Source organism: Centroberyx affinis, unplaced genomic scaffold (genome assembly GCF_046629955.1).
Source record: "Centroberyx affinis isolate AG114_WGS23_722 - 3 ecotype Tasmania unplaced genomic scaffold, CSIRO-AGI_Caff_v1 ptg002074l_1, whole genome shotgun sequence".
Lineage (NCBI taxonomy): Eukaryota > Metazoa > Chordata > Actinopteri > Beryciformes > Berycidae > Centroberyx > Centroberyx affinis.
Genome location: NW_027280404.1, coordinates 178,382 through 205,000, shown reverse-complemented (window position 1 = coordinate 205,000; position 26,619 = coordinate 178,382). Strand labels below are relative to the sequence as shown.

Genomic DNA, 26,619 nt, shown 5'->3' with positions numbered 1-26,619 from the left:
GTTAGCTCGCCTCACGTTTTGCTCAGCTTACTAACGTTAATTTTGCTAAATGTTCCACATGTCCTCAAGGGTGGGGAGCATTTACATATTTGGGCACATAATTGATAGTGCTACCTAAGTTGCTGTTGAATATGATTGTGCTATAATACTAGCTAAAATCTAGCTTTCCAGTGAGGCTAGTTAGCTAGCTTGCTTATATAGCCTTTTGGTGACAACAAGCTAATCAAATTGTTAGTTTAGGTGGGCAGTTGTATTTCACCAACGTCTTTCACACACAGGACAGAAATGCGGTCCGACCCCCACATTGAAATCCCGAACTATGGTGGATGTTGGGTGCCAGAGCCAGCCAGAGCTGCCCATCATCACCAGACATTTTCAGTCATGCCTGAAAATTCGGCAACTTAATGCTAATTGTGAACTGTTACCGAGGACCTTTATAATGCATACTATTTGAGAATGCATTTATAGGCACAGTATTTTGCTATCTGCTGTGTTTTTGGCATGCTGTTGCTATTTGCCTGTCTTCTTGTCAGCTGTTTATTTCTCTTGATGCCGTGTGTGTACACTGGTGTTTCATGCCTGTCATCAAGGCAATCTATCTGTTGTCTGGCCAACATTGTAAATAATAGTGTAGTTGGTTTATGACTGTCTTGAAATTCTATAATGTTCAATAAACAGTGTGCGCTATTTCTCATAAAAAACACTTTGATTTCAAGGCTTGACCTGACAGCATTCCACTTCAATGAGAATGCTGGGTAACACTTTATAATAACCATCATTAATAAATGGTTAATTGGTAGTTAATTACATTTTAGTTAATAGTTATTTCACTGTTAACAAACAATGAAATGATCATTAATAATGTTTACTAATTATTAGTAATGCTATAATTTATGTTATTTTATCATTAGTTTGTGTAATATAAAATCATTTGTTTATAAATTATATATTGTATCATAGCTGATAAGAGACGGTAAAAATTACACTCCGATTACATTAGTAAACTATTAACAGTTTATTGTTGCACACATTATAAGATTTGATATACTATATTAAGTATTTGTTAATGATTACCAAATGATTTGTAAACCTTTAAGAAATCGTATGTAAAACATCTATAAACATTACATAGATAGATGGACCAGATATTTGTAACACTTTGTTAATGGTTAATAATTGGTTTGTAAACCATCTATAAACATTATTTGGATGGCTATTATAAAGCTGCAACGGATGATTATAATATCTTGTTAAATGGTTAATAAATCCTTTGTAAAGCATCTATAAACATTATTTAGATAGATAGTTAATACTTTGTCAATGGTTAATAATTGGTTTGTATACCATCTATAAACATTATTTGGATGCCTATTATAAAGTTGCAACTAATGCTTATAATAATTAGTTAATGATTAATGAGTGGTTTATAAAGCATCAAGTAACCCTAATCGGTAACCCCTCCTTTGACGGTCCCCTTATTACTACGTATTTACCTGGTAAATATATGGTAAATTATAGTATATTATTGGGTACATCTTCTTAAATACTGGGTACGTCCTTGCAGATGTTTTTACAATTTACTCAGTAAGTAAGCTGAAACTGTACTGTAAAAGGAAGCCTTGTTTGGTATTACCATATCCTTTGTAATAGATTATTCCATTGTCCATGCAATAAACACAAACTTTTACCATGTATGTTCTGCAACGTTACTAAGTAAGACATTACAATTTACGGAGTAAGTAACCTGAAACTGTACTGTAAAAGAAAGCAATGTTTAATCCCATGGTATTACAAAGTCCTTACCACATCCTTTCATCAAAATGGATGGTTTCTTTTCCCATGCAATATAGACAAACTTGTACCATATGTTCCATAGTGTTACTAACTAAAACATGACATTTTATTGAATAAGTACACCAAAACAGGAGAACTGCAGGAGAAATTGAGTACTCCAATTTGACAATAAATAAATAAGTAAAGCTCTCTGAATTAATAAATGGCGGTGCCTCCACTTAGTAGTGTTTAAAGAATTTAAACAATGTCTACTAAGAATTTCAATTACTACAATTAACCTGAACTCAGTGCCCCCCTTTGAAGTATGTGACTGTATAAAATTACCACAACTCAACACCAGATACTTTAAATGCAACCAATTGCCTTTAGTTATGCAACTAGCAAGATGTGAAATATAAAAACAGAAAATAAAAAACAACTCACAATTATCAAAGCAAATGCCCAGATATTCCAATATCAATCTTTTACATTCCACAGAGGCAAAGTGTGTACCTTAAAATTAACTGACCAATCTTACTTTCTTTAGCTTATTCTCAAATGAAATACAGCAATTGTGGATACACACACACACACTCAACAACAGTCTTTGGAATAATAGTAGGCCTACTAAACTAAATAAAAATGTCCAAATTAAATAATCGTTGCAGTCCTGAGTCGTTGCTGGGGTGTGTAGAGGTCTTTAAGATGACGGTGATATTGGGTCCACTTCACTTGCTCCGAGCAAGGCAAAAACAAACTCACGACTTGATGACAGAGTTTGTGATGGTAGACCTGATGAGGGCGATGCAGGAAAATGGCGCGTGAGGCCGACTGACTGCAGGCGGATCCAAACAGGCAAACGTTGTCCTCCCGAAGTGAAGCTTGTGGAAACAGCTGGAACAGTTGTGTTGTCCGCCTGGCCCACGGAGGATTTCCTGCTCCTTTCTCTCCCTATGCGGTACAACAGTCCAGTTCATATATGCATAAAATCCAACTAAAAATCAAGTACATAACACAAGGATGTATCATAATCTATTATTAGCTTACAGGCTATCTGAGAGCTTGTTCACATAAACAAATGGCCAAAGCGATTGCTATGCTAATAACGCTAGCCGCGATTAGCATTTCTTTAGGTTTAAACCATAACATTTAGCTGCAGTACCACACTTAAAATAATAATGTCAGCTTTACCTTAACAGCATTCACACAGGTCGAACATGTCGTCAACCCAGTTAGGAATATTATGATGGTGTTTTCAGGATGGATAGTCCTTTCTCTGCTGCTTCCACATGTTCTCCCTGCGCTCTAACTAGTTCTCATTTTTATTTAGTTTAGTAGGCCTACTATTATTCCAAAGACTGTTGTTGAGTGTGTGTGTGTGTATCCACAATTGCTGTATTTCATTTGAGAATAAGCTAAAGAAAGTAAGATTGGTCAGTTAACTTTAAGCTACACACTTTGCCTCTGTGGAATGTAAAAGATTGATATTGGAATATCTGGGCATTTGCTTTGATAATTGTGAGTTGTTTTTTTATTTTCTGTTTTTATATTTCACATCTTGCTAGTTGCATAACTTTCTCTGCTGCTTCCACATGTTCTCCCTGCGCTCTAACTAGTTTTTGCAGTCAGCGCGAAGTCCCGCCTCTCTTAAATTCCGATTGGAAGATAGCAATTTAACCACCAATGGATTTCAAATATCTACCCGTTTGACTGCAAAAACTAGGTAGAGCAGGGAGAACACGTGGAAGCAGCAGAGAAAGGACTATCCGTCCTGAAACACCATCATAATATTCCTAACTGGGTTGACGACATGTTCGACCTGTGTGAATGCTGTTAAGGTAAAGCATGACTTTATTATTTTAAGTGTGGTACTGTAGCTAGCTAAATGTTATGGTTTAAACCTAAAGAAATGCTAATCGCGGCTAGCGTTATTAGCATAGCAATCGCTTTGGCCATTTTTTTATATGAACGAGCTATCAGATAGCCTGTAAGCTAATAATAGATTATGATACATCCTTGTGTTATGTACTTGATTTTTAGTTGGATTTTATGCATGTATGAACTGGACTGTTGTACCGCATAGGGAGAGAAAGGAGCAGGAAATCATCCGTGGGCCAGGAGGACAACACAACTGTTCCAGCTGTTTCCACAAGCTTCACTTCGGGAGGACAACGTTTGCCTGTTTTGGATCCGTCTGCAGTCAGTCGGCCTCACGCGCCATTTTCCTGCATCGCCCTCATCAGGTCTACCATCACAAACTCTGTCATCAAGTCGTGAGTTTGTTTTTGCCTTGCTCGGAGCAAGTGAAGTGGACCCAATATCACCGTCATCTTAAAGACCTCTACGCACCCCAGCAACGACTCAGGACTGCAACGATTATTTAATTTGGACATTTTTATTTAGTTTAGTAGGCCTACTATTATTCCAAGACTGTTGTTGAGTGTGTGTGTGTGTATCCACAATTGCTGTATTTCATTTGAGAATAAGCTAAAGAAAGTAAGATTGGTCAGTTAATTTTAAGCTACACACTTTGCCTCTGTGGAATGTAAAAGATTGATATTGGAATATCTGGGCATTTGCTTTGATAATTGTAAGTTGTTTTTTATTTTCTGTTTTTATATTTCACATCTTGCTAGTTGCATAACTAAAGGCAATTGGTTTGCATTTAAAGTATCTGGTGTTGAGTTGTGGTAATTTTATACAGTCACATACTTCAAAGGGGGGCATTGAGTTCAGGTTAATTGTAGTAATTGAAATTCTTAGTAGATATTGTTTAAATTCTTTAAACACTACTAAGTGGAGGCACCGCCATTTATTAATTCAGAGAGCTTTACTTATTTAATTTATTGTCAAATTGGAGTACTCAGTTTCTCCTGCAGTTCTACTGTTTTGGCGTACTTATTCAATAAAGTGTCATGTTTTAGTTAGTAACACTATGGAACATATGGTACAAGTTTGTCTATATTGCATGGGAAAGGAAACCATCCATTTTGATGAAAGGATGTGGTAAGGACTTTGTAATACCATGGGATTAAACATTGCTTTCTTTTACAGTACAGTTTCAGGTTACTTACTCCGTAAGTTGTACTGTCTTACTTAGTAACGTTGCAGAACATACATGGTAAAAGTTTGTGTTTATTGCATGGACAATGGAATAATCTATTACAAAGGATATGGTAATACCAAACAAGGCTTCCTTTTACAGTACAGTTTCAGCTTACTTACTGAGTAAATTGTAAAAACATCTGCAAGGACGTACCCAGTATTTAAGAAGATGTACCCAATAATATACTATAATTTACCATATATTTACCAGGTAAATACGTAGTAATTAGGGGACCGTCAAAGGAGGGGTTACCGATTAGGGTTACTTGATGCTTTATAAACCACTCATTAATCATTAACTAATTATTATAAGCATTAGTTGCAACTTTATAATAGCCATCCAAATAATGTTTATAGATGGTATACAAACCAATTATTAACCATTGACAAAGTATTAACTATCTATCTAAATAATGTTTATAGATGTTTTACAAAGGATTTATTAACCATTTAACAAGGTATTATAATCATCAGTTGCAACTTTATAATAGCCATCCAAATAATGTTTATAGATGGTATACAAACCAATTATTAACCACTGACAAAGTATTAACTATCTATCTAAATAATGTTTATAGATGTTTTACAAAGGATTTATTAACCATTTAACAAGGTATTATAATCATCAGTTGCAACTTTATAATAGCCATCCAAATAATGTTTATAGATGGTTTACAAACCAATTATTAACAACCATTAACAAAGTGTTACAAATATCTGGTCCATCTATCTATGTAATGTTTATAGATGTTTTACATACGATTTCTTAAAGGTTTACAAATCATTTGGTAATCATTAACAAATACTTAATATAGTATATAAAATCTTATAATGTGTGCAACAATAAACGTAATAGTTTACTAATGTAATCAGAATGTAATTTTTACTGTCTCTTATCAGCTATGATACAATATATAATTTATAAACAAATGATTTTATATTACACAAACTAATGATAAAATAACATAAATTATAGCATTACTAATAATTAGTAAACATTATTAATGATCATTTCATTGTTTGTTAACAGTAAAATAACTATTAACTAAAGTTTAATTAACTATCAATTTACCATTTATTAATGATGGTTATTATAAAGTGTTACCGCAGGTTGTCACTGCAATGTAGGCAGAGCAGGACAGCTGGTTGTCCAGGGTCACCCCGAGGTTCTTGGCAGTCTAAGAGGGCAACACAGTGGTGTTGTCAGTGGAGATGGAGAGGTCTGAGAGAGGGAAATCTTTCCCTGGGAGAAAGAATAGCTCTGTCTTGTCAAGGTTGAGCTTGAGGTGGTGCACAGACATCCAAGCACTGATGTCTTTGAGACATGCGGAGATTTGATGGTCAGCTGTGTCAAAAGCAGCAGACAAGTCAAGGAGGACAACGACAGAGAAGAGGGATGAAGCCCTGGCAGTGTGCAGGGCCTCTGTGACAGCAAGGAGTGCAGTCTCAGTAGAGTGAGAAGCCTTGAAACCGGATTAAAGAGGGTCCAGGAGGTCATTCTGGGAGAGATAGATAGTTGGTTAGAAACTGCTCGCTCAAGGGTTTTGGTTAGAAAGGAGATAAGAGATACAGGTCTGTAGTTCTGGATCGCAGCAGGGTCAAGGCAGGGTCGCTTAAGAAGAGGCTTGACTCTGGCAGTCTTTAGAGCAGCCGGAACAAGGCCTGAGGACAGAGAGGAATTGATAAGGGCAGTGAGGAAGGGAGTGATGTCGGTGGAGATGATTTTCACCTAAACTAGTCAGCACCAAACCAAACACTTTCAAATTAAAAACAGACTTAACCAAAACCGAAAGATGGCACAGTAACAAACAAATAGCTCATCAAGTGCTGCTAGATCCCAACAACAAGTGCTCTACTAAACCAAGCTGAGATAAAAACAGACGATTCTACACTGCAATCAAAATGTGTACTGGTTTCAATATGCAATTAGTTCAATTTAAGTATCCAGGTGTGGAGCAAGCCACTCAGCAATTAACAACTACTTGAACACCACTGGTGTTGGCAGCTATTACCTTACTGTGTATTCATAATATTGACAGGCCAGGCGTTGCAGTGTAGGGTTGGTGGGCAGGAAGTTAAGAGACTTATCACTGGGAGGTATTTCAAAGTCAATTTAGTGTTTGTGTTTGACAGCCTGACACTGCCTCAGTCGCCTTTGTGCTGTATAGTTGTAGTTGACATTTTAATTAATGACCGCATGTCTTCTAAGCGGAATGAAAGCAAATAACAGATTCAGTACAGCCCCATGGCATTTGTTCACTACATATTTATGGTTACAAACCAAGCAACAGCTGCATTCCATTCTGAATACAGCAACATTCTGTAGCTTTTGTTAAATAATATACAATAACGTGCCACAGTCAGGGCTCTTGGCTCACTAAACTATGCACTTTTATGCTTTGTGAGCGTGGCTTTAATTACTAGGTGTGAAATTACTTTGTGGCAAAAAATATTCACCAAAAAAAACAACAACAAAACTTGAAGGTGCATAACTGAAACTCATTAGAGCCTGTAGCTCTAGTCTGCGGTTTCAGCTGCAGTTAGAGCTATTTTATTAACCAAGAGATCAATGATATATTTGGAAAGACAGAAAGTTTGTAGTCTAGAATTATGTTGCTTATTGCGGATTGCTGATGTTGCAGATTATGCTGAACAGTTTGGGTGAGGCCAGGAAATGAAAAGAGGATGAACGTAAATAGGTTTAGTTGCGAAATTGTGTTCTATACATCAAATATTACGTTACATTATGTCATTTAGCAGACGCTTTTGTCCAAAGCGACTTACAATAGTACATTTTGTCAACAGTATTGAAACCAACTGTGCATCACAGTCTTCATCAGCTAAGACTTTTAATAGGAATAAGTAGCATTCATTGAAATGTATTTATTGATTTATTTTTTAAGTTTAAGAAGGGTAAGAAGATAGGTTAGTTCAAGAGGGGTCCAGGTGTAACCTGAAGAGATGTGTCTTTAGTCTCCGCCGAAAGATGGGCAGTGATTCGGCCATGCTGACAGAAGGGGGGAGCTCGTTCAACCATTGTGGCGCCAGGGATGAGAAGAGTCACGACCGGGATGAGCGACTTCTGAGCCCATGTAGCGATGGAGGGGCGAGGCGACCTGCAAAGGTGGAGGAGCGGCGTGAACGAGGCAGGGTTTGGAACCTGACCATAGATTGCAGATAGGGAGGGGCAGTCTGATGTACTGCTCTGTAGGTGAGTACCAGTGTCTTGAATTTGATGCGGGCAGAGATGGGAAGCCAGTGAAGCGATCGGAAGAGGGGAGTGACGTGAGAGAATTATGGTTGGTTGAACACCAGACGGGCTGCAGCTTTCTGAATGTGCTGTAAAGGTCTGATGGCAGAGGCAGGTAGCCCGGCCAGAAGAACGTTGCAGTAGCCTAGTCCAGGCGGGAGATGACAAGTGCCTGGACCAGGAGTTGTGCCGCTTCCCTCGTAAGGAACGGTCGAATTTTGCAGATGTTGTAGAGGGAGAACCTACAGGAGCGGGTTGTCACTGCAATGTAGGCAGAGCAGGACAGCTGGTTGTCCAGGATCACCCCGAGGTTCTTGGCAGTCTGAGAGAGTAACACACTAGTGTTGTCAATGGAGATGGAGAGGTCTGTGAGAGGGCAGTCTTTCCCTGGGAGAAAGAGTAGCTCCATCTTTTCAAGATTGAGTTTGAGGTGGTGCACAGACATCCAAGCACTGATGTCCTTGAGACATGCAGAGATGCGTCCATCAATTTGTCTATCTGAGGGGGGGAAGGAGAGGTAGAGTTGAATGTCGTCGGCATAGCAGTGATAGGAGACGCCATGAGAGGAGATCACATGGCCGAGGGATGTAGTATAGAGAGAGAATAGCATGGGCCCCAGGACTGAGCCCTGAGGGACACCGGTGTTAAGAGTGCAGGGTCTGGACAGAGATCCCCTCCATGAGACCTGGTAAGAACAGTTAGATAGATACGATGCGAACCAGGAGTGTGCAGATCCAGTGATAATTCCCAGTTCAGATAGGATGGAGAGAAGGATTTGGTGCTCAACTGTATCAAAAGCAGCAGACAAGTCAAGGAGGACAATGACAGAGGAGAGGGATGAAGCCCTGGCAGTGTGCAGGGCCTCTGTGACAGCAAGGAGTGCAGTCTCAGTAGAGTGAGAAGCCTTGAAACCGGATTGAAGAGGGTCCAGGAGGTCATTCTGGGAGAGATAGAGAGAAAGTTGGTTAGAAACTGCTTGCTCAAGGGTTTTGGATAGAAATAAGAGAAGAGATACAGGTCTGTAGTTCTGGATAGCAGCAGGGTCAAGGGAGGGTTTCTTAAGAAGAGGCTTGACTCTGGCAGTCTTTAGAGCAGCCGGAACAAGGCCTGAGGACAGAGAGAATTGATAAGGGTAGTGAGGAAGGGAGTGATGTCGGTGGAGATGGTTTGGAGAAGAGTGGAAGGGATAGGATCAAGGGGGCAAGTGTGAGGACATCTTCTGGGGAGAGGGTAGAGAAGGAAGCAAGCCCAGGGACAAGGGGCAGAGAAGCAGGTTTGGAGTAGTGTTGATAGTGGTTGGATGATGGAAGGAACAGCTGATGTCATCCACCTTCGTAGCAAAGTAGATGACAAAATCATCAGCTGAGAGGGAAGAGGGAGGGGGAGGGGAGGGTGGGTTGAGGAGGGAGGAGAAGGTGGAAAACAGTTTACTGGGGTTGGAGGCAGAAGACTGGATTTCAGTCATGAAGAACGAAATCTTTGCTGTTGACACAGCAGAGGTGAAGTTGGAGAGAAGGTGGTAGGCAGCGAGATCGTCAGGGCGCTGCGATTTTCTCCATTTCCTCTCAGCTGCCCAAAGCTCTGTTCTATGAGTTTGCAGAGATTCAGACAGCCAAGGAGCGGGTGGAGAGGATCGAGCTGGTTTAGTAGTTAGTGGGCAGAGAGAGGGTCAAGAGAGGAGGAAAGAGAGGATAGAAGAGTAGTGGAGGCCTCCTCAGTGGACAGGAGAGAGAACTGCTCGGCTGAGGGAAGCGAGGAAAGGACAGCAGAAGAGAGCGAGGTAGGTGAGAGAGTTTTTAGGTTGCGTCGGGTGGTGATAGTGTGAGTGGATGTTGAGTGGGAAGTGGGGGGTGAGATGGGAAGGGAGAAGGTTATAAAGTGATGGTCAGATACAGGAAGAGGGGTAACAGTAAGGTTGGAGGCGCAGCATGATCTGGTGAAGATCAAGTCAAGCAGGTTCCCTGCCTTGTGAGTCGTGGGAGATTGAGAGAGGGAGAGGTCAAAGGAAGAGAAAAAGTTAAGGAAGGCCAGAGATTGTAATTTCTCCGGCTGGATGTTGAAGTCACCCAGAAGAATGAGTGGAGTGCCATCCTCAGGAAAGAAGGAGAGGAGGACATCCATCTCATCATGAAAGTCACCAAGCTGACCAGGGGGGCGGTAGATTACCACAATGTTGAGCTTGATAGGTAGAGATACTGAAACAGCATGGAATTCAAAAGAGGATATTGAGAGGTGTGAAAGAGGAGTGACAGTGTAGGTCCACTTGGGTGAAATGAGGAGTCCAGTGCCTCCCCCACGGCCAGAGCCTCTGGGGGTGTGAGAAAAAGAATCAGCAGCAGAGAGGGCTGCTGGGGTGGCACTATTTTCAGGTATGATCCAGGTCTCCGTGAGGGCCAAAAAGTTGTGGATGGATCGCATTACACAATGATCACACCAGTAGGACTATATGGTAAGGCCTCCGCTCAGAGAGCAGTTTACTTGCTCTCGTCAGACTTGAAAAGCAGAAAGAACAGAATTTCCTGTTCAAACGACCCCTCCCCTCCCTAACTGCTATTCCATGATCTATCTATCTATCTATCTAGATACACTCACTACCAGTCAAAAGTTTGGACACCCATTTTTCTTTGTTTTTACTATTTTTCACATTTTAGAATAATAGTAAAGACATCAAAACTGAAATAACACAAACGGAATAATGCAGTGACCAAAAAAGTGTTAAATATATCAAAACTATCTTATATTTTAGAGTCTTTAAAGGCAAAGGTTTTGGAAAGATATCCATACATTGGCATCACCTTCACTATTTATATTTGTCTAAGAAAAAATTTCAAGCATTTAAGCATAAGCCTTTAGATCAAAATGGCTTTAAGGAATGAAAAACATAATACATTCAATCAGGTGTGTCCAAACTTACATACATACATATGTACATAGTGTACATGTATGCTGTGTCAAAAAGGTGGAGTGCCCAGTCTTTTAGTCTCCAGTTTTGGAACCACTGTCATACACCACTCCTGACTGACTGAAGGACTGTCCTCCTGGGAGACAGTTCTCTCATAAAGACAGAAGTGCGTGATGAAGATAATGTGTTGGTCAGTTGTCCCAGATGCTATTTGGAGTGGACTCATTCATCACACCAGAACCACAGAACCGCCCAGGAGAAACTTTTGTGTGTGTATGTGTGTGTGTTTCCTTTATTTTGGGGATACCATGTGCCTGTATTTCTCCTATCCCCCTCTCTCCGGTAAATGGTGCAATGAGTGGTAACTGATGTGGTATTTGGTCGCTGTGAGAAGGATTTCTACTACATTTTCTTTACATTTACATTTCATCTACTTCTCTCCATTAAGACGACAAAACACACAACAACGCGATGACTGCCCATACCTTTCCTTTCCTTGACGCCCATGTATCCAAACCCTGTTGCCCGCCCCCGATCATTCCTAGTGCGCTCATTGGCTGTGGGCTGTCTTTCCAGGTGGAGCCGTGCGTCCTCCGTGGAGATCAGTGCTCACTGTCTGTTCCCGAGCACGGGATAAAAGCCCGGTGCGCTGTCGCTGGTGTAGCACATATCACACTTTATTTGACTCGGACTGATCATACAGCAAAGGGATGGCAAGCTCCAAGGGATCCAGCCCGGCCGCTGCGCGCGTCTACAGGGGAACATTTGTCCACTCGACCCAGAACACAGCGCTGCAAGTCCTGGAGGATGCGCTGCTGGGAGTGGATACAGAGGGGAAGGTAGTCAGACAGAAAATTATTATGATTATGATTATAATTATTATTATTATTAGTAATAGTACTACTAGTAGTAGTAGCAGCAGTAGGGTAGTAGTAGTATTTGATTATTGTTGCTTGTTGCTAACCCTATTTTCTGAATCAGAAAAGCATAATCACGGACCTATATGTTTATCTATAATTTGACTAATTTATTGGACTGTGCCTTAGCTCATTATTAGCTACACGTAAACCTTGGTCGACAGGTAAAAGTTTGCACAGCTTGGCATAAAACGCTTAGGTGAAGGTCCTGTGGTGTAAGGCTACCACATTTAAAAGGGGTAAAACAGTTATATATCAGCCCACTTGTCGTCTCCAAGCTAAACCAGTTTCACAAATCTTTGCATACCTTGGAGACAATTGTCAAATGGCATTTTTATATTATTTAAACTTCATGTCAAATGAAAAACAAAAAAGATTCTGTAGTTACCAACAATGAAATATGTGGAAAGTGCCTGGTTAGTAATGAGCTGAATATGGCAAAAATTGTGGTTCAACCGTCATAGGTGCAACCCACACATACAGGACAAGCAGTGCTTAACCGCGAGGATCTGGCACAGGATCTGTCTACAGTAAGCTATATGGCTGCACTGAGCACCACCGTGCCTCCAATGCACTTGTTGTCTTGATATGTTCCGGAACCTTTTCCCCCCAGACCGAGTCCGACTCGTGGGAACATCGACCACTTGATGTTCCGGGACCTCATAATTTACACTAGCTGTAAGAGGTTTTAATACATGAATGTAAAACGCCACAAGAAACCATTTGTCTTCGCAGCTCCTGATGATTAATGATGAGGAAAAGCCACAAGCTCAAGTCAAAAGCTGCTTGCAGCAACACTTTTCAGAGCTGCTCTCTCTGCACACAACTGCTCCTGTAACAAATCGACAGCCTAGTTAAGTAGAAATGTGCGAGGTTTTCCAGCCTCAGGCTTCAAGCAGCCTGCTCACAGCGAGGTTTTACACTCACTGCTGATTCCTCTCCTCTCTCCAGATCCTGGGAGAGCAGTAGTCCTGACAACTATTAAGTTATGGTTTTGCATAACCATCTTTTATTCCAAAAAGTTCTTGCTGACTTTCATTCCATCATCAGATTGCCTTCATTGGAAAAGGCCTGGAGCTGGACAAGCTGTCTCGAAGCTTTGGATTCAACCCATCTGAAGTCACTCAACTAGCACAGCAGTGAGTAGAACATGATTTAATTACTGGATACAGAGCATTTTACAATATCTATTTCCAGTATATGAGGCTTAATGACTTGAATCAGTCAGAGAGTAAGACTATAATTTGGTATTCTTGACATTAGTCACGCAGCAACAAAATTTGTCATACATTAACACAAATTAAAACAAATCTTCTGTTGATTTGTTTTGGGCTTTTGCGCATCAGCGATGATATTATGATCTGTACCTACATCTATACACTACATTACCTTATATAAAGTGTGCATACTTGTCTGTTTATCATAATACACAGCTCATTTCTTAAATAGGCCATAAGAAACAGTTATCTTAAAACCATTTTCATGACTTGCCGCACTGCAGTGAGTTCTTCATGCCAGGAATGGTGGACACACACATCCATGCATCCCAGTACAGCTACGCTGGCACAGCCTTGGACTTGCCCTTACTGCAGTGGCTCAACACCTACACCTTTCCTGTAGAGTCACACTTCAAGGACTTGGAGTTTGCCCACAGGGTCTACACACGAGTCGTGGTAAGTTAGTGACAGTGGATGAGGCAGCATCATCAGATGTAACTTTGGTACTCTACTTCTATAACTAATAGACGACATGCACATTCTTCCTTTGGCTAAAGGTCTCGTAGAAGCCGGGTGTGTAAACCCACTTTTTCTACTGGTTTATAGGGTTTGATGGTGGTGTGTCATCCAGTCTACTGCACTTGTTGTAATATTTTTGAGGTCCAGTGAGCTGCCTCAGCACAAACTGTATAGCTAACAGTCGGTCATAGATACTCATGCATATTTTTATTATAGATGCATATTCTACATTTGTTACTGCCATTTTATTACTAATTCAGTGCCGGTTAATCACTAGTTTCATTGTAATGCTGTTGATGCAACTATGGTCACTGGCATGGGAACAATAATAGTACCATGCCCTGGTGATAATAATAATAATAATAATAATAATAATAATTATAATTATAATGTAATAGTAATAATAATAAACTTTATTTATGTGCACTTTTCCAAGCCAATCAAAGTGCTTCTCAGCCAAACATAACAAGTAAAGCAGCAGAGAATAGGAAAACACTGGAAACAATATGAGAGCAGATACCACAGTAAGAACGATAAAAACAATAGTATAGAATAAATAAAAGTCTAGAAGGCAATATAAGACTAGTGGAGACATAAGAACAATAATGTTATATATAAAAAAGTCGAGAAGTAAAATTGTTGTAAAAATAGGTCTTTAAAAAGGACGTAAATCCATATTTTTTACATTCATTGCTTAAAGATGAACAATGGAGTTTTCCATGTAAACGGAAACTGGTTATAATTGAATAGGTGCTTGCACCTATTAACCTCACCTGTAACAGTGCACGGGCCTCCGTGCTCGTGACGTCTTGTACTTCCTTCTGCATGTTCTTGAAAACCACATGAAAAGTGTTTTTGTTGTTGTACAGGGACCCACTTTGCCCACTAGCGCTACGAATGGCCAAAAACTCTTTACAAAAATTCTTTAAACCATGTTACAGACTTGGCCAACTTTATATCCAGTGGCAAGTCATTCCAAAATTTATGGGCTCTAACTGCAAATTCTCGGTCTCCCTTTGAATGCAGTCTGGATTTGGGAACTGAGTGGAGAGCTATATTTGTGGATCTGAGGGTATACTGTATGAGCTTGGAAATGGTGGGTGGGGCTAAACCATGTATTTGTTTGTAGGTGATCAATAAAGTCTTACAATCAATCAACAAGTTCTCAATTCTTAATGCCTGTTAAGCAGCTGCGCTCTGAACCAAATGCAAATGTTAAAGAGCTTTATGATACTACCAGAGATATTGTAAGTTACAATAGTCCAATTGAGAGGAAATAAAAGCTACATTTCTCAAAACAGCTACAATTTCTGAATTGGGAAAAAACACGACCATGCAACATTCTTCAATTCTTCACTTGTGCTTCAAAACGTCAAAATCCAGGTCCTCCTGAACCAAACTCATCATGTCTGGTGGCCAAATTATCCACCATCACACTTGCTCTCATTTAGATGCAAAAGGTTCTGAGACATCCAGCACTTATATATATATATAAACCTTTATTTAATCAGGTAAGTCACCTTGAGATCGAGATCTCATTTTCAAGAGAGACCTGAGTACATAAGTGTATCTATAAAACATAAAACAATTTAAAAGTACAATATCAATCAGATTTGATATCAGTGAGGCTCTGATAACGAGTTACAAGGCTAGCAGGGTTGTCTGGTTTCACAGGCAGATGTAGTTGTGTATCATATTTCTGGATTGCAAGTCATTGTGTCCAGAGTGGAAAATGCAGTAAAATCCCTCTTCATTGTCACACGGTCTGTGGTTTGAGATGGGTGTGAACAATATAGTGGTATAACAATGTATAGACAGAAGAAGACTGTGTGAATGGGGCCTTCATCCTGTAATGTGATCTCTTTGTATTTCAGAAAAGGACTCTGATGAATGGAACAACCACTGCATGTTACTTTGCTACCATACACACAGATGCCTCTCTCCTGCTGGGCCAGATTGCAAGTAAGGAATCCCACGTCTCTCTCTCTTTCTCTCTCTCTCTCTCTCTCTCTCTCTCTCACACACACACACACACACACCTTTTGACTTTAATCTTTGTATTTTAAAGCATGGACCCCTCAGTGTTTAACTATCTGTCATGTGTTGGAAGTTGAGAAACCCTGGTCTGGTCTACTGGAGGTTGTCATACATAAAAACTGAGTCACCTTCTGTATCCAGTTTGTGAGAAGCCATAATCCATTTGTAGGTACTGGCACATGTTAATGAGACAGTCTTATTATAGGCCATAATAAAATGGATTAGGAGAGCCAGGGTGGTGGTAGTCTTGTGACCAGGAAGTTGCCTGTTCAAATCCTTGGCTGGTAAAAGCTTTCTGAAAAAAAACAAAGCATTAAATTAAGTAAGTAAATTAAGTAAGTATCAGTAATGTCAGAGTGTTGTAAGCAGTGTTGGGTAAGTCACTTGGAGAATGTAATCAATTACTCTTTACTTATTACCCATTTAAATCACATTACTTTACTAATTACTCAACCGGAGCAGTAATTAGTTACATTATTCGTTACATTACTTTCTGTTACAACCAAAAGGTTGAGATGTTTTTATCTCAGTGCACCATGGTCGCGGTAAAAAAAAAAAAAAAAAGGTGCGTCACAACCACATCAGCCTCACGTTTGCGTGCGTCTGCCGCGCGCCCCCATTGAAATGAATGGATTTGAGCACGCAAAAGACACGGCATGTGAACTGGCCCTAACAGCGCGGCACAACTGCTCCATTTTTCCCTGAAGAGTGGCTCAAGGGAAAAACAATGACATGAAGAAATCAGCAACATATCCAGCCAATAGAGCCAAAGGCGAAGGACATAATTTAACTGTTACGAACACAGGAGGGACCCAAACGCAGGACACTGACAGAGTGGTGTTGGTAAGAAAAAGGTTTTATTGTAAAGGAGGATCTGGATGAGGGGCTGATGGCAGGGAATGGGAATCCGGTTGCAGCAGGGGTGAGTGATGGTGAGGAGGAGCGGGGCTTGGCGTGAGCGTGGGATGAGGGGAAGCGTGGCAGGCAGGGGGAGCTTGGAGGCTAGGAGGTTGCTAGCAGGCAGGCAGGGAAACAAGCAGGAAGACAGGCAGGTGGGTGATGACACAAGAGAGGCTGGTTAGTTACATGAAACATGAAGAGACAAAATCACTAGGAGTTCAAACTACATTGGCCTGGAAGCATATCTACCACTGAGGTTGAAACAACAATCTGGCGAAGAATGGTTGAAGAGCCGGGGTTGATATACTGCAGGCAGACGAGCTGATGAGGGGCAGGTGAGCAGACTGGGAGAGGTGATGAACCGATTGCAGATAGGTGTGCAGGATGAGCAGAGCCGGGAGCCAGGAGAACGAGGAAGGGAGACCACGCCCACGCCAATACACACACAAACAAAACATAGACAGAGAGAGAGACAGACAGGGGAGCACTGGAAACACTAGGGAATCTTCTGGGGGTACGGCCACGGCCGTAACATTAACAAATCATCAATATCTTTAAGCTTCAGTTATATACCCCCATATACCCCCATGAGAGCAGCAACTTGGGAGTTTTTAACAGTTTATAAAACATAAAATGTTGTTAGACCTAAAACCACACTGCCTATATCAGTTGTATGCAGCTTCACAACATTTGATTCATTATTTCTCCACTGACCTATTGAGCTAGGCCTACTGTTCAGAAGTGAAACAGCGTTTGTATCTCATAAGGAGAAGCTTCTCAAACCTGTTGTCAGAGAGTCTGTTCCTTCTGGGGCTGAGCATCAAACTTCCTAAACTGAACAGCCGCTCCAGTGGCGCGCTATAGGGTCGGGGTATTGTGCTTCATGTGAATGTTTTTGAGAACTGGTTGAGGGTCTCAATCCCATCCTCCTGACGTCGTGGGCACTACGTGTACTGGTACTACTGGTCAGAGTACATTCATCGTTGGCAGTAGATGGAGTTTCACATTGCTGTGACGCATATCAGATGCTTTGATAAACTGGATGTTGTGTGTTTCCTTGTGGAAAAAGCTTTTTGCTACCACACAAAGTTTACAACGGACCATAATGTTCTTTGACCCTCGACTGAAATCAATTCAAAGTAATGGGAATACTTCCAGCTGCTGAAAGTCTGGGTCTCAGTCTTTTTTTTTTAGCTAGTAGCCGACATAAACTGGACCACGCATGTCCTCAAGATGCATGGTTTAGCAGAAAAGTATTTAGGCCTATACAACATACTGAGTGATAGAGGGTGAATAAAATGTCCTTAGATGTAAATCAGTGATTCTATCTTGTGTAGAAGCTGTATAATCGCTGCTATAAGCATAGCAGCAGCCCTGAATGTGACACAAGGGTCCCATTTACTTGTTCGTGACTGTGGCGAATACCATGACAGAAATGTATCCACCAGAAGGGCAGATGGCAAGACTAAGCTCAGTAAGTGAAACTCGTTTCTGTTTCTTGTTTGTTCCTGCACAGAAATATTAACAATGTTCTAATCAGTTTTCTAAACTCTGTGGGAAGCAGAATAGTTCAGTTTTCATTTGTAGTCTCAAATCTGTCAGCAACACCCTTTTTTTTGTCCTCCAATAGGCCTTCTCCTTGTCATCTAGGTGTTTGGTTATGTAATACTGAACACACACATAAATGTGCAATGATACAGTCACGCTAAATTGAACACTGGCACTGGCAGCTTTGCACAGACATTTTGTGTTATCAGTCATTGAACCCTCACCTTTGCCCTGTTCTGAGGAGCCGTCTGCCCATTTTGTAGAAAACTGTGTTGTTTATCCATGAGTGTTCGTCTGTGTGTGCACGTGTACGTGTGTGCACGTGTGTGTGGATATCTGTACATGTCTGTATTACAAAAGACACCATCTCGAGAAACACCAAAACCTTAAAGAAAGTATGTTGCTCACTATTTTATGGCCACTATGGATATTATCTAACCGCTCATAAACTGTGACTCCACTGCCAAATGTGAGTTAGGCACACACACACACACACACACACACACACACACACACACACACACATACGTTAAATGTGGAAAAATGGTAAAGGTATCTATTTACCAACTAATTGTGCACATTAACCACAGAGTTTGTAAATGTACACATTTCCCAACGTAAATGTCACAGATGTGTACATTTCCTGGTCAATGTGACTTGAAAATGCTGGTCACTGTAGCACGAGGCTCTCACAGTCCTGGAACATAACTCATGGAGGTATGTTATGCTAGATTCTTTAAAATCGCAGGCCTGTTTGAGAGGCAAGCATGTTTTGCACATCCACATCTTTTTACACATGTATGGACATGAGTTGTGCAGGCTAGTGCATCCACCATTGGGCTAAAATATAAAATCAATCACGTATCAATTTCTTGTCCAGACTACATCAATACATAGGCTTCAACACAGCAACGTCTTACGTGCTTAGCAAAAGTAAAGAGTCGTACCCATAACAAAACGTAGAGACAGGACTGTGAGAGAGCCTCGCGCTACTGTGACACTCAAATGTGCACATTTACCAGCTGTACCTTGGGGAATGTGCACATTTTTTCCCACATTTACCTTACCACACTCAGAGGTCACTTTATTAAGCACACCTCTTTTGCCTCCAGAACAGCCTGAGTTCTTTGAGGCATGGATTCAACAAGGTGCTGGAAACGTTCCACAGAGATCTTGGTTCATTTTGACTAGATAGCATCACACAGTTCCTGCAGATTGTTTGGTGGCATATTCATACTGTGAATATCACATTCCAAAGGTGCTGATTGAGATTTGGGGACTGTGCAGGCCAGTGGAGTAAACTAACGTCACTGTGATGTTCCTGGACCTGTCTTGAGATGATGGCACATCATCATGCTGGAAGTTTCCATTTGACAAAGTGTAGACTGATAAAATTCTCCACACCATTACACCACTACCATACCACCGGGCAGGATGGATCCATGGATTCACGCTATTTATGCCAAATTCTGATCCTTCCATTAGCATGTTGCAACAGAAACCAGGATTCCTTAGACCATGTGGCAATTTCTAACTATTCAGTTATTTTGGTGGTCATGTTTTTAGCTGACAGGAGTGGAAGCTGGCTGTGCTGTAGCCCATCTGCTTCAAGGTTCAGCAAGTCGTGCTTTCCTTCTGCACATCACTGTAGGCTGTTATTTGCATAATTGTGGACCGCCTGTTAGCTTTAACGAGTCTTGCCATTCTCCTCTGACCTCTGTCATCAATGAGGTGTTTTCACTCTCAGGACTGCAGCTGATTGGATGTGTTTTGTTCATTGTACCATCCTTGGTAAACACTTGACAAAATCCCAGAGGGTCGGCGCTTTCTGAGATGCTGGAATGTACTGGATCTGACGCCAACCATCACACCATGTTCAAAGTCACTTAAAACACACATCTTGCCAATTATAACATTTAGTCACACAGTAACTGAACCTATCGCCCCTGTCTGCATGCTTTACTTATTCTTTATTACGTAATACATGGCTCACTGTCTGGAAGAGGGAACCATTTGGCCCATCGGAGAGGTGTATCTAACAAAGTGACCACTAAGCATATTTTGGACTTGTTGAAATAGTACATGTAATTTGTAACAAGATACATTTTGATGTACTTTTTGTCCATCCTCTGCATGTGCATAAAACGTTTCATGTCATGAGGAAACACATACACATGTATTTATTGGTCCATACATTTAGCAGAGGCTTGGCTGGCATACTGCACTAGGACAGGAGCAAATATAGATGGTATCAGCCCAGATGTGTATCTGGGCTGATAGGGAGATGATGACTTCATGTCTGCATGTGTATGAGAGTCTGTTCGGGTGGTGTGTGTGTGTGTGTGTGTGTGTGTGTGTGTGTGTGTGTGTGGATAGGTGTATGTGATGTGTGCATGGTATGTCTGTGTGTATTTGTGTATATAAGACTCTATGTATGTGACTTGTGAGTGACAGTGTGGTTTGGCCAAAGCTAAAGTTGAGGAACTGACATGCAAATGGTATGCTAGCAGAAGATATGAAGGACAGGCTGACATCAACACAGCTGATGTCATAAAGATAAAGGTTGATTAGGTTTGTTATAGGGCAAAGGCTGCTGGTTCATTATGGAATAATAATGATCTGACCTTTGACCCTACAGAGAAATCAAGTATGAAGTATTGAATTACTGTGACACTCTGCATGTCCGTGGGCACTCATTGATATAAAAAGGACATGTAGAAAAAGAGCTTACTCTTTCCAAAACAGTATCATCATCAAGCAGTTATTGGTACTAGAGGATTTCATGAATTTGTTTTATGTGATCTTTAAGGAAGTGAGGTGTAGGTATAGCCTCATTCTCTATAAAGTCTTTTGAAACATGCTTGTGATGAAGGGCTATATAAATAAATTAGCTTGAACTTGAGGTTTTAAGTCTTGTTTTGTTTTGATTTTCAAAATTGTTAGGCTCTTTAGCCCCATGTTTATGACCATGGTACTTATTTCTGACCTTATATTATATTCCATATGTAACCCCACTCCCCCGTCCTCCAGAACCTAGCACAGTCACACATGATATAGTATACACCAAGAATTCCTCCCTCTGTTTTTAGAGTAGTGTCCCAGTTCAGAGTCTGTGTTATATTTGGAAGGAGAGCAGATTTTATACTCACCATTACCTTTAAGGCTCTGACTTTGTTGACACTTTCAGCAACACTAGGTCAAAACCTAGTATATGGCTGGACCGTGTATGGGTGTGCTACGTGCCACGGCCGACCCATGGTGTAACTAACTCCGCTGTAGACTGCTAATACAGAATAATAGTCCATACACCCATACTGATATCCGTTCCAGCGCGTCCCGTCTCCTCTCGCCACCACTGTCCTCTCCACCGCGCCCACGGCCCGCATTGAGCCTCCCGATCCAAGCGCCAGTCGCTCTGGTACCCATCGGTGCCGAAAACGCTGGTCGCCGGACACCCGGTGATGCATCGGTGTCGGGACCCCCGCCGAAATCTTGGCCAGAACACCGGGAACAAATCAGTGCCCAGCTATCGGCACTGGCCAGAACCGTGGCCCCGGGAAATTTCGGGAAGGTCGGAAATAAGCCCTCGGCATGATGAAACCTCCATGCTTGTCTGTGTCTCTCTCTCCGCCGACAGAACAGAGGGCTGTCAGGTGGACTCAGCTCGCGCATATGCATCGAAATAAACGGTGATATGATATAATTGTATATATTCTACTTTAGCTTCAGTTAGCTTCAGCTTACATGCATGATACTGGTCAGCCTGCTTACTGTGTGGGAGAAACGGACTCCCGATCTCAGCGGAGAAACAAGATGGCAGAGAAAACGAAACGTAAATTTCTGGCTCTTTGATCCTATGATGTGCCACATGCCACGGCCGACCAATGGTGTAACTTGATCACTCAGTCAGTCAGTCAGTGAGTGACAGACATTTGCGTTTATAAGGCTGGCCCCGCTGTTGCGGTCCAGCCAAAAAAAGCAGCTAAAGACTCATCTGTTCAGACTGACCTTTGTTTTGCCTCTGTGTGTTTTTATGTCTTACTGTTTCTTACTGTTTTCTGGTCTTATTGTAACTATTTTACTCTTGTGAAGCACTTTGGGACTTTGCTCTGTGAAAGGTGCTATATAAATAAACTACTTACTTACTTATTATACTGTAACCTGTACCACGCAACTGAATATTGTGCCAATACACAGTGTACTTGCCAACACCAAATGATTATCTCACCAATAAAGCTCTCTCGGGTTATCTTTGTTGTTGTAGATGACTTTGGACAGCGTGCCTTGGTGGGCAAGGTGTGTATGGACAGGAACAATGCTGTGAAGCATTACAAAGAGACCAGGCAGGAGTCAGAGGAGGAAACCTGTCGGTGGGTATCAACTATAGACTATATCTTTAGCATATCCTTGGGTATCAGTGGATTGGAATAGCTTTGTGCATGTGTAGGCTCTATGTGCATAGGTGATATGGTGAAATTACATTGAAATCAATGGTGGCTCAAACAGTTCCAAACAGAATATAAAGCTTATTTGTTGCCTTCCAAAACATCTCTGTAACTCTTTCATCACATTAACAGTAGATCACTCAACAGTAGAGTTCTGGGCCTTATCAAGTGGCCTACACTGGAGTGAAAAGACAATGGCAAACATTTTTTTGCACTAGCCTACCTTCACTATCCAACACACCTCACATGCATTTCCCTTTTAAATATGCATATGCACATTGCAGAGAATGTGCATCTGATGAAGTGAAGTTTGCCTCTCATAAGCATTGTTGAGAAAACTGTGTGCAGATCCATTTTATACATAGAACCTGCAGTAAACCTCTTTCCAACCTTGAGTCCCTGCAGACAACCCCTTCATAAATAGATTGGTGGCCTAGTTTTAATGGAAGTTTTGATTGTTGTAAATGCTGTCAGTATTTTAATTTTTTTATGGGGCAGACCCAGTTGTGGAGTTTGTTTATAATCATTATTTTGTGCCCTCAAGGTTCATTGCAGAGCTCTTGAACAAGAAGGTAAGATTCTTGGTCTATGAAGCCTTTACCAATCCGCCACTCAGTGACAAGCTGACAACATGATATTCTTTTGATTTGAAATATCATCGTTTTACAAACTTATCACAGTTGTTGCCTCTTGATCTTTATTTTTTTGATGCTGTGCAATAAGTAGGTCAGTAGGACAGTTAAAAAATATGAGAGGACAATCCAAGGCAGGCCTGCCATGTTTTGTTGTGCTTTTATTTGCAAAGCCTCTATCATTCCTCTCTTCCCTCCTGTCTCTCCATGGTTTCTGGCAGTACCCTCTAGTGAAGCCAGTGGTGACTCCTCGCTTTGCTCTGTCCTGCTCAGGAGACTTGCTAGAGAAACTGGGAGCGATTGCCAAGAATAACAACCTGCACATTCAGGTGAGTTCACTATGGCAACCAAACCAGGCAATGTCCATAGGGAACTGTTGTGATGGAGACCATATAGTGTTGGACCTATGGGGTTTTGGAACAAAGAAATAAATATGCACACATACAGTTTTCAATAGCAGAAAGCTTTGCCACAGTAGAGGAAATGGCAGTATGGTAGAATGGCATTTGGCATATGAACACACTGATCACACTGCCACATTCCAGTATTTATTTCCATGCTACAGATTTCCTCAAAAATTATGGTCATACTTAGCTATTCCAGATTCACAGACAGCTTCAATCATCTGGTCATGAGCATTAAATGCCCTTTGCTGATTTATGCATTCAGGTAGCACTCACAGACCTTTGACCTATGAAGTGACCTAGGGCTCTATTTTTGTGACGGCACAAAGCGCATGACAGGGCATTTTCGTCAGATGTCAGGCCAGTCATGGTGGATGTCCCCATCCTGTAGCCAAACTGTCCCTGCGGTTCGCCACCAACTTCTGTTTGGCTTCACCTAATATCATTGAACGTTTCCTACATTGGGCAATGGTTCTCGTAGGACCAGAGCAACATGGTAACCAAATGTGTTTTCCCCTCCCAAGCTAATTTCATTTAAGGTGCTGTGTATTAACTTGTGGCAATTCTGCACCTTGTGCACAAGGACGTCAGTTTCCTCTTGGGAGAAGCTTTTGTGACAGATCCAGTCTGGACTGTTCTCTCCATCACCAAATTGTCATTGCACCGTGGCGCAGAGCACACTGCTTTTAGAGTGAAGGAAAAGAGGTGATTTGATTGTTCATGATGATGTCAGCTCCTACCACAACTACTGATAATGTGTTCCTCCTAATCCCCACCCCATTTCCAACTGCGTTGCAGGTGCCAAAAAATACCAAACATCAGACGTCACACCCTGTGTGCGCATGTGTGGTTGACTGCACTTTGCGCCATGCACCATTGATTCATAAGGGCCCTCGTGTCTAACTTGCCACTGTTTGCTTTCCCCAGAGCCACATCAGTGAGACCATTGAAGAGGTGAATGTAGTCAAGGAGCTGTTTCCTGAATCAGAGTCCTACACAGACGTCTACCACAAATACAACCTGCTCACTAACAAGGTTAGGACACATCACATTCACATTCAAAGTATACATGCTTGCATGCACACACACATTCCTGCAAGGTGAACGTGGTTCATATTGTTATTCATAATGATGACGATGATGGTGATGATTCACAGACAGTGATGGCCCATGGCTGCCACCTCAGTGATGAAGAGTTGATCCGGTTCAGAGAGACAGGAGCCTCCTTGTCTCACTGTCCCAACTCCAACATCTCGTAAGTCTCTGTTACTGATAGTTTCTCTGTACATATAATATATATACTGTATATATGTGACCAAATGCCATGAACACAGGCCGAAGTAGCTGTAGGAGACAGATTTTACATCAGAAAAGGGTTTGACTCAAAATGCAAAGATCTCTCTCTCTCGCTCTCTCTCTCTCTCTCCCCCTCCCTCTCTTCCTCTCTCCAGGTTGTGCAGTGGGATGTTGAACGTCCGTAAGGTTATGAGCCATAATGTGAAGCTGGGGCTAGGAACAGGTGGGAACAAAGCAACACATTAAATTTAAAATAAATTATAATGTCATGACAGCACAAAATGTATAATGTTCTATAGACAAGGGGACTTGTGGATATGTGGAGTTTTCTGTGTCCACACGCACACAGTTGATATCAAAAATCTACACACCCTTATTGTCTTAAATTGGACAAGACTTATCACAATCAAGTTTTTTTTTGTTTTAAATTTTCAACACATTGTCAGACATGATTTGCCTTTTTCTTTACTTGGATTTTTCTGGTTACTTTATCCAAATGAAAGAGAAAAGGGCTTGATGAAATCGGTTTTCATTCTCAAGGCAGTAAAAATTTAAAAAATTTGGAAGGGTGTGTAACTTTTTTTTTTTGCTGTATAAGCACCTGTGTGTGTATGCATGCATGTGTGTATGTGTGTGTGTGTGACTTTCACCCTTCTGGTCCCTGTGTGTGGTCCTGCGTCAGACGTGGCGGGGGGCTACTCTGCCTCCATGCTGGACGCCGTGAGGAAAACCCTGGACACATCCAAAGTCTTGACCATCCAGGACCCAGACTACCACACACTCACCTTTGAGGAGGTTTTCAGGCTGGCCACATTGGGAGGCAGCCAAGGTAGGACACCAGACCAGCTAGTCACTCTGTAACATCACTTCACATCATTACTGTTAGTGCCATTACAATTAGGAATCTCTCCCATTTACTTACCATTAAAAGTCATGTAGGGTGGCTAAGTGGTTACAGAAACATCTTGTAGTCCAAAGGTCCGAGGTTCAATCCCTGTATTAACCAAAGGGTCCATCAACAAATGTCCTTGAGCAAGACACTGAACCTCTACCCACTCATTCTAAATGCATTAAATGTAAAATGTGATGAATCTACTGAGGCGATACATCAGTAGCTGTGGAAAGTGACACCTTTAATAGTGACTGACTGCAGTTTTACAGGAAGACAGCAAATCCCACAGTTTCTCTGGGTCTCTGTCTTGTCTCCAGCTCTGTCCATGGATGACCAGACAGGGAACTTTGAAGTGGGCAAAGACTTTGATGCCCTGAGGGTGAATGTTGCTGCACCTGGCGGACCCATCGACCTGATCCAGTGTGAGGGGCCAGAGGTAGGTAGTGGTGCACACACACACACACACACACACACACGCACTGCACTCATAGAACACCTCCTTCTACCTTTCAACTGTCTCATTTGTCATCATTTTCCTTTCAGATTCTTTTGGAGAAGTTCTTGAATTTGGGTGAGTGTCCATTTCTCTGCTGCTCACTGAAACTGTTTTGTTTTCCCAGACCTTTCATATTATCATGTGCCACCGACCATTTATATCGCCTTTATTTTTATCAACTCTTCTCACTCCTGTTCCTTCCTCTGTGGCAGGTGATGACCGCAACATAGTAGAAGTGTATGTGGCCGGGAGGAAGGTGGTACCGTTCACAGATACTGCAGAGTAA

At 41.5% G+C, this 26,619-nt stretch overlaps 1 protein-coding gene across 1 annotated transcript; it reads left to right on the top strand.

The window, feature by feature from the left end:
• Positions 1-13,448: 13,448 nt before the first annotated feature.
• LOC139654302 (guanine deaminase-like) lies at positions 13,449-26,619 on the top strand. The gene is made up of 12 exons (XM_071531407.1): positions 13,449-13,620; positions 15,558-15,645; positions 22,433-22,538; positions 23,158-23,185; positions 23,467-23,574; positions 24,577-24,684; positions 24,807-24,904; positions 25,101-25,168; positions 25,628-25,774; positions 26,155-26,273; positions 26,381-26,408; positions 26,546-26,619. The coding sequence occupies exons 1-12, from the start codon at positions 13,459-13,461 to the stop codon at positions 26,617-26,619; spliced, it is 1,134 nt and encodes a 377-aa protein (XP_071387508.1). The 5' UTR covers positions 13,449-13,458.

Bases quoted from the DNA above. Each gene is read 5' to 3' on its own strand.
- LOC139654302 (XM_071531407.1), top strand. From the start codon at position 13,459: ATGCCAGGAATGGTGGACACACACATCCATGCATCCCAGTACAGCTAC. The intron at 24,685-24,806 runs GTTAGGACACAT...GATGATTCACAG, and splicing joins ACAACCTGCTCACTAACAAG to ACAGTGATGGCCCATGGCTG. The intron at 25,169-25,627 runs GTGGGAACAAAG...GTCCTGCGTCAG, and splicing joins GAAGCTGGGGCTAGGAACAG to ACGTGGCGGGGGGCTACTCT.